At 39.2% G+C, this 9,138-nt stretch overlaps 1 protein-coding gene across 1 annotated transcript in view; it reads left to right on the forward strand.

Moving 5' to 3' along the window:
• Nucleotides 1-7,223, forward strand: part of RARS2 (arginyl-tRNA synthetase 2, mitochondrial) — a 63,562-nt gene extending 56,339 nt beyond the window's left edge. The window contains exons 15-20 of the mRNA XM_049772222.1: nt 1,136-1,203; nt 1,285-1,394; nt 1,976-2,071; nt 3,685-3,759; nt 6,614-6,677; nt 7,058-7,223. Coding sequence (XP_049628179.1) covers nt 1,136-1,203; nt 1,285-1,394; nt 1,976-2,071; nt 3,685-3,759; nt 6,614-6,677; nt 7,058-7,144 — 500 coding nt within the window. The 3' untranslated portion in view covers nt 7,145-7,223. The remainder of the gene's footprint in view (nt 1-1,135; nt 1,204-1,284; nt 1,395-1,975; nt 2,072-3,684; nt 3,760-6,613; nt 6,678-7,057) is intronic.
• The last annotated feature ends 1,915 nt before the right edge of the window (nt 7,224-9,138 follow it).

The raw sequence follows: 9,138 nt of genomic DNA on the forward strand, positions 1-9,138 counted from the left end.
AGGGTTTTGAGTTAATAATTTCTCCCCATTTCATGAGATTATTTCATTTATTAATGTGTCACTTCTAAATTTTTTTCTGGTCTTAGCTTTTTTGAGGGGAGAAGGGTGGACCACAATCAGGGGTTATTCCTGGCTCTGCTCAGAAATCACTACTGGAAAGCTCAGGTATGCCTCAGGAAACCCATATGGGATGCCGGGGATCGAACCCAAGTTGGCTGTGTGCAAGGCAAATGCCCTAACCTTTGTTCTATCACTTGGCCACTGCTCTTAGCTTTTTGTTGTGTTTATTTTTTTTTTATTTTTTAATTGGTAGTTGTGTGTTCTTTCTTCCTGTTTAGGGGCTACATCCATCCAGGCTCAGGTGTCACTTCTGGCTCTGCACTCAGGATTTACTCCCCACGTATCTCTGGGATATCACATGGGATACTAGGAAATAAACCCCAATCAGCCCTTTTCAAGACAAGGGCTTTATCTGCTGTACTATTTTTCCAGCTCCGGTTTTGTTGGTCTTTATTTGCAGTGTGATTATGACATTCCACCTTTAAACTTCACTTATCTGTAGCTTACACTAATTTTTCCGTGCCAAAATTTAAACTTACTGCTTTAGGGAGATTCAGTATCTGAGCAGGAACAGCCCAGAGGCTACAGTATTGCCATTGTAGTGGTTGTGCAAAGTTCTTGTACTCTATAATTGAAGACATCACTTTGACCATCCTGTACCAGCTATTTCTAATGTCCAGATGGTAAATTTTGGGGTTTGGATATTTTGTTTTGGGGGCCACTCCCAGTAGTACTCAGGTGTTACTCCTGGCTCACCTCTGGGGTACTCAGAGAATCTTATGGGGATACCAGAGGTTGAATCCATGTGCAAGGCTGTATGCAAAGCAAGTACTCAACATTGTGCTATTGCTCTGGCCTTTATAAGCGATTTTTTGTAGGAAACCGAATTTGCATTTCTTACCCTTCTATGTAGGCAAACAAAATGTCTTTAGGAAGGTAAATTAGCTAAAATTGCCAGCAGTGTATCATTTTGTTCTGATGCTATCTTATGTCATTTGATGGATTTTTTCTCTACTTTAGAGCCTTATTCTTTATTTTTCTGCAGGGAAAAAATTAAACTTTCTTTCTATTTTAGCTACCAAAGAACTGGAGAACCCAGAGGAGACAGCTGAGATGGTTGGGCTTGCAGCACTCATTATTCAGGTCTGTTAATATTCCTGTCTGTGAGGCCCTTTGTGTTTATGAATATATCTCAGTGCTGAAGATTTACTGTTATTATTTTAGGACTTCAAAGGTTTACTCTCTTCTGACTATCAGTTCACCTGGGATCGTGTTTTCCAGTCTCGTGGGGACACTGGAGTCTTCCTGCAGTATACACATGCCCGCCTCCACAGGTGAGAAGGGACTCAGGGACCTGGCCTTTACCAGGACATATGTGACTAGAATGAATTTAAGATCAGACAACCTTATTTTCAGGTTTACTTAATCTCTCATATTCAAAACAAAAGTGGAAAACATCTTTGGTTTGGAGGCTTTTTAATTTGGAGGTTTATTTGATTTTAAGAAAATACTTACTGAGCACCTGTGTAAGAAATGCTTTGGGGAGTCCTGAGAGATAGTATTGGAATGAAGATTCTGGTTTTTGACCTACATGGATTTCATTTCTGGCACTACATAGGCTCTTGAACCACCAAGTGTTGCTGGATGTGATCCAACTCCATCCCTAACCCTCCAAGAAGAATGCTTTTGTGTTTATTATCTTAATTTGTCTTCAGAATAACCATGCAAAATAATAGTAATTTCAAATGAAGAAACAGATTTAGGGAAAATTGAAACAAAAATGTCTAACAGTGTTAACCTCAAAATCTAGAGCTGCAGTAAGAAGAGCCAGACTCAGTATTTTGAGTTGTTCATTATTTATTCTTTTGTGTCTTTGGACACTTAATCCTTTTAATTCTTTAACTTTTTATTACAGTTTGGAAGAAACATTTGGGCATGGTTATCTAAATGACTTCAACACTTCTTGTTTACAAGAGCCACAGTGTATTTCAATTCTCCAGCATCTTCTCGGGTATGATGGTTTTCTGGTATTTTTAAGTCAACTTCTAGTGTAATGACTGCTGGCCATTTGCTGAGCACTGCAGTGAACACACCACCAACTGGGTCCTGCATCCCTACTTTTATGTGGCATTTGCTTACCCTAAAGTGTTATTGGAGCCTGGGGTTCCAAAATGAGGATCTGGTGAGATGCAGGCCTGGAAGCAAATGTTGACGGAGGAAATAATCCACACAATGAAGAGGTACAAGAACAGGTTCAGGAAATCTAAAAGTCAAGCAAGTAATTTAACCCACCCAAGCTTTCTGCTCCTAAAAAGGAATGCAGCTTAGTGGGAAAAGAATTGAAGAGTGAGCCTCTGCCTTCCTCAGACCCCTGCTTTTATTGACAATAATCAGGCCCCACCCTAGGGTAGGAGAGGAATACCAAGTAGGGAACAATCCAATATTCCATCACCGGATAACACCCTAGGTGGAGTACAAATATTGATTAGGGTAGGGCCAGTAAACCAACACTAAAGGCGTGGTGAAAAAACCAAATGTCGGGCCGGGCGGTGGCGCTAAAGGTAAGGTGCCTGCCTTGCCTGCGCTAGCTTTGGACGGACCGCGGTTCGATCCCCGGTGTCCCATATGGTCCCCCAAGCCAGGAGCAACTTCTGAGCGCATAGCCAGGAGTAACTCCTGAGCGTTACTGGGTGTGGCCCAAACACCAAACCAAAACAAAACAAAAAAACCAAATGTCTTTTATGACAGACAGGGTATGCCAGAAGTTAATCTTACTATTACTGCTAAATATTAGCACAGATACTGAACCTTCTTTAAGTCATGATATTGGCAAGATAAAGTTTGGTTTAAAAGTTACCTTTTTAAAAGTTTTGGGAAAGATCTCTTCTCATCTTCTGTTTAAGTGAAGGGTTATCCTACCTACTTTTCCTGAAACTTTTATTTCTTCTAAGTTTCAGTTCAATACCTTAAATATGCATCTGCCTTATACCCCCCAGGAGACCACACCTTTGAGCTTTCACAGAATGGGTGAAGCCTGATATAACACAAGATATTAGTCTTATTTTTTCTAAGTAGGCCATCTGCTTTGTCACATAATGGCAAGCTCTTTCCTGAGATTTGGAAATCAACCATGATTCACATTTAGCTCATTTGTGGAGAATTAAGACAGCAAGATCTTCTTAGCATTGACTTTAAGGAATTTCAGAAGTCTTGGTCATCAAGAAAAAAAGAGTGGGGGTGGAAACAAGAAGGTAAAATGTGTTTACCATCAAATGTAAACAATATATTATTTCAGGAGTTGGAGTGAAGGTACAGTGAGTAGGGTGCTTGCTTTGCATGTGGCTGACCCAGCTTCCTTCCCCTGGTATCCAATATGATCCCAGGTCCACCAGCAGTCAGCTCTCAGTACAGAGCCAGAATAAGCTCTGAGCAATCCAAGTATCCAAAAACAAAAACAAAAACAAAAAAAAAAACGACAAAGTTTCATGTTTGTTCTAGTCTTATTACTATCATCAACCTTATACCCAAGATTTTCTTTTATGATAGCATCTATGATAGTATAGTATAGTGTAATATTTCAAGCCATTTTTTCCCCTACCAACTATTCTGTCATCTTTCTTTTAGATTTGATGAGGTGCTTTATAGATCATCTCAGGACCTTGAACCCAAGCACATTGTCAATTACCTTCTAACTCTAAGGTATTTTATCTTAAGTGAATTTGGATTTGATTTGGAAAAGATCCTTTTTTTAAAAACCCTTTCTTATATCTAATGGTTTCCTATAAACAAACCACAATCTTAGAAATGATGCTGTTTAAGTTATGAGAATTCTTGCTTCATCTTTGCAAAACCAGCTGTTGTTCATCTGTTTATCCATCAATTAGTGATATAAGTAAGTATACTGTCACTAGTTTAATGCAATGGCTTTTAATCTTTTTATATCTGTGGAACAATGAAATTAGAGCTTTTTTTACAAACCACCAAGGTTTATTTCTAATGCTGTCATAACATGATCCAGGTCTGCCCCATTTTAAGCAGCATTATCATTTTTTATAGATCAGCATGAAATTTCTGCAGACCACCACTAGTCAGCTAACTGGCCATTGAAACCTCTGGACAGGAAGTGAGATCTCCCCCCTCCCACACCCACCACCATCATCCCTTTATCACAGGTGGTTTCAATACAGTGCTTATGTGTGATAAGAGTGGAGTGCTGTGGCACTCAACTCAGTCTTGAGGGATCAGAAAGGTCTTCTCATGGGAAAGAAGTTAGATATAAACATGAGAAAGAAGATGACAGTATAAAGAAGCCCAGAGTTGAGTTAGGTAATACTTTCAAGTAAAGATTCCCAAACTTAATTGGCTATGACCCCCCCATTCCACATCAAACAAAATAAAATCAAAGCCCCACTGGAAATCTACCTTTTTGAAGTGTGAAACGGAAAGCACCCTCCCAGTGACACCTGAAATTACTGCTACCATTTCCTCCCTCCCCAGCATAATGTCATCCATTTGGGGGGAACAATGATTTTTTTTTTTTAATTTTACTTATTGTTTGGTTTGGGGGCCACACCTGGCGGCACTCAGGGGTTAATCCTGGCTTTGCGCTCAGAAATAACTCCTGGAAGGCTTGGAGACCATATGGGATGCCGGGAATCAAACCAGGTCCCTCCTGAGTCACAAGGCAAATGCCTTACCACTGTGCTATCTCTCTGACTCGGGAACAGTGAAAAAGGAACCACAGGCCCGGAGAGATAGCACAGCGGCGTTTGCCTTGCAAGCAGCCGATCCAGGACCAAAGGTGGTTGGTTCGAATCCCAGTGTCCCATATGGTCCCCCATGCCTGCCAGGAGCTATTTCTGAGCAGACAGCCAGGAGTAACCCCTGAGCATCGCCAGGTGTGGCCCAAAAACCAAAAAGAAAAAAAAAAAAAAAGGAAAAGGAGCCACAAGCATTATCCTGGAAGGGATAAGAAATGAAGGCCTTGGATCCGGAGAGATAGCACAGCGGCGTTTGTCTTGCAAGCAGTCGATCCAGGACCAAAGGTGGTTGGTTCGAATCCCGGTGACACATATGGTCCTCTGTGCCTGCCAGGAGTTATTTCTGAGCAGACAGCCAGGAGTAACCCCTGAGCAACACTGGGTGTGACCCAAAAACAAAAAAAAAAAAAGAGAGAGAAAGAAAAAAAGAAAAAATATGAAGGCCTTAATGCCTGTATTAAGAGATTTATTTGGGGGGGGGGGATCATGGGATCCATAAAAGAGGTACAGGAAAAGCTGCTACGGTAGAGTAAATGGGAGATTAGTAAGACATATATAGAAATTTAATGGTAGCTTTTTAGAATCTTTGTCTAGAAATTGTTTGCTCATCTGTAGTAATAGCTGTATCTTCCCATAAAGCAGTTTAAGAAAGGACATTTTTGCTTTTGTTAGATTAGGATTTTTTTTCTTTTTTTTTTTTTTTTTGGTTTTTGGGCCACACCCAGTGTTGCTCAGGGGTTACTCCTGGCTGTCTGCTCAGAAATAGCTCCTGGCAGGCACAGGGGACCATGGGACACCGGGATTTGAACCAACCACCTTAGGTCCTGGATCGGCTGCTTGCAAGGCAAACACCGCTGTGCTATCTTCCCGGGCCTGGATTATTTTCTTAATTATGTTTTTTACCTTTTTTCCAAATTGAAAGAAGATTTTGTTTCTTTAAAATTGTATTTAGGGGCTGGAGAGATAGCATGGCGTTAGGGTATTTGCCTTGCATGCAGCTGACCTGGGATGGACCCGGTTGATTCATGGCATCCCATATGGTCCTCTGAGCTTGCCAAGAGCAATCTCTGAGCATAGAGCCAGGAGAAACCCCTGAGCATCACTGGGTGTGGCCCAAAAATCAATCAATTGATAAATAAATAAAATGGCTTTAAAAAATAAAATTGTATTTAGACATAGAGACATCATAAAGCCTTTATATCACTTCATTAAAATAATGTGACATTTCATTTCTCTGCCACATTTTTCTACATGTAAACATATCTAAACGGAAAAGATCCTTTAAAAGTGGCCAAGATTGTGCATGCAGAAATTTGGAAATTTCTACCTCACCATCTCACTTTTCAAAGTGATAAAGGCCAGGCTCTGTTACACATTTTTCCTTCTCAAATAACCATTATTTGAGGGAAAATCATCATTAGAAAGGAATCCCTTATAATACTTTTAAAATCTAACAATAATAATATCATCTTAATTTACTACTAATTTACTAGTAGTACTAGGACCAAAACCTTAGTTTAGTGATCTACTTTGCTGATAATAGAAAAGTTTCATTAGTCCAATTTTGGCTATGAATTCTTCTATGGTCCTAGTCTTTCTATCTTTATTTTTATTATTACTGGTATGCCCATATTGAATTCAGGTCCTTATACATGAAAGGGAAGAGCTCTACTATTAAGTTATGTTCCTGGCCTTTTAATATCTTTAAGTTCAAAGAATAAGAGTTGATAGATGAGATTTTTACAAAAGAAATTAGTGTTTGTCCTAGTCAGATTTCTGTCTTCCTGTTTCAGTCATCTCGCAGCTGTGGCACATAAAAAACTGCAGATAAAAGGTAGTCCTCCTGAAGTGGCCGGGGTATGTTATATTACTTTCTGTGTGATCTATAGCACCCTCAGACTATTATTGAATTAGTATTGTAAATATTTCTAAACTTTTTGTTCAGTTTGGATTAGATTAGTTTGTAGTGAATGCTTATTTTCCAACTCTGTGTTTGAAGTCCCTTTTCTGAAGCCTGTTCTTGATGATACTGTTTTTTTTTTTCTATCCATAATTTTGTTAGCAGTACTGTGCTACCAGCATAAGGGATTTAAGGCAAATCTTCTACTGCAAAGCCAAAGACACTTAGTTATTATTGGTCTTACTTTAAATTAAAAGAAAACTAGAATTTTAACTATTTTCTTATTTATTCACTTATAGTTGACCTATTATTGAACACTTTATTCTTTATTTTCTAGGCCAGACTTCATCTTTTCAGAGCTGTTCGTTCTGTTCTAGCCAATGGAATGAAACTTCTTGGAATAACCCCTGTTTGTAAGATGTAAATATTAATTAAAATAACTTAAAAAACACTAAATTCTGTTTATTCTATACACCATACTGCTTCGAATTTAAATATTTCTATGTGCCAAAATTTTATGTTGATCATTTTTTTATATTGATCTTTTTTTAAGATAAATTATTTACTTAGAAGGCAGGGTATGTCACACCTCGTGGTGCTCAGGACTTTCTCCTAGCTCTGTACTCAGGAACTTGGATTTAGTTCTGGGAATCAACCCAGAGTCACTGTGTGCAGTTCAAGGGCTTTACCACTGTACTCCAGCCCTAAAAATCATTGTTTGGTTTGGGGCCACATCCTCTTGTCAGTGCTCAGGGGATTGTATACGATTGCAAGGATTAAATTGGTGGACCACCTGCAAGGCAATCAACCTGACCACTGGACTAGTCTGGCTCTTATCCATCTTTTAAAAAAAAAATTGGCGGGGGAATTTGGGGCCACACCCAGCAGCACTTAGAGGTAACTCCTTGCGCTGCACTCAGAAATTACTCTTGGCAGGGTCAGGGCACCATATTCCATACCAGGGATCAAGCCCGGGTCAGCAGAGTGCAAGACAAAAACCCTACACTCAGTTCTATCATAATTTATCTCCCTTCAGTCTTTATCCTTTAAAAAAATGGTAAAGTTCCCTCCTGGTCAGACATTAGTGAAGTTAAGCTAAACCCTTTAAAAGTCAGGAATATTTTATGAAAAGAGATTTAAAGGATCTACCTTGAGGCCTCCTTTAGTGTTATTCTTCCTGAAAATTAATCTTAAACTGAAATAATACAGTTTTTTCATTGGCTGGGGGGAGCAGCAATTTATACAGGAAAAGTATCAATCACCTTATAATTATAGTTGCTTTTATAAAAAATCAGTTCATTAGACATCCATAATTTGAAATGTACTTTCTTAAAAGTTTCCCATTGGTGAGGTATATTTTATGGGATATAACAAGCATGAATAGGATGGTATTTGGTTTTCAGCATTTTTTGGCTATCACCTACTAGCATTTCCATTTAGCTTTGCTATAGTTTGCTACCAGACATGTCACTACCAGAAATCTTCTAAATACTAATCAAAATATTTTTATGTGTCGAGCAATAAATGAGGGTTTTCCGAAAGCTTCCCTCAAGGAAAGACAGCAAGGATTTTGTGTTTGTTTGGGGGGGGGGGGGGTTACAATCAGCAGTGAGCTCAGGCCTTATTCCATGCTCCTCACTCAGGGATCACTCCTGTGGGCTTGAGGACTATAAGGAGTGCTTAGGATCGAATGTAAGTCAGCTGCCTGCAAGGCCAGCTCCTAACCCCACTGTTCTATCTTTCTGGCAACAACAGACTTTTGTTTGTTCATTTGTTTGTTTTGGGGGGATTTGGGCCACACCCAGCAGTGCTCGGGCTTACTTCTGGCTCTGCACTTGGAAATTGCTCCTAAGGTTCGGGGGACCATATGGGATACCAGAGATCAGACCTGGGTTCGTCCTTAGTCAGCCACATGCAATGCAGACTCCCTACCTTCTGTGCTGTCTCTCAGCTTCAACAAACTACTTTTATATTGGCGGATGATGTCTTCTTTGGAGAAATGTTCCCTTTCATATATCTGTGGTTGCTATTAGTTTTTGACTCTAGTGAAATGTTACAGTGGCAATTGATTGTAACAACTAGATCTTTCTTAATATAGCTCCTTGAGAAAGCTTTTCATTAAATCCTACAACTTAGAGCCTTGAATGCAATTCTGTTTATAAATTACTTATTTTTGCTTAAAGCTAGCCCAAATTGGTTTGGTTTATCACATTTTGCAATCAAAGAGATCTAATCTTCACTATAGGAGTAAAACTATAATGGAGGGGGTAGTTTTGCTTTATGTAAGTAGTCATTTGCAGTACAAAAAGTGATCCAAAACCTTTCATATAAATAAAGTTTATTGCTGGATTTCCTTGTTAACATTATAACTTAAAAAAAAAAAAACCACTGAAATTCCACAAATTATTGAGAACCCCA

Source organism: Suncus etruscus, chromosome 4 (genome assembly GCF_024139225.1).
Source record: "Suncus etruscus isolate mSunEtr1 chromosome 4, mSunEtr1.pri.cur, whole genome shotgun sequence".
NCBI classification, from domain to species: domain Eukaryota; kingdom Metazoa; phylum Chordata; class Mammalia; order Eulipotyphla; family Soricidae; genus Suncus; species Suncus etruscus.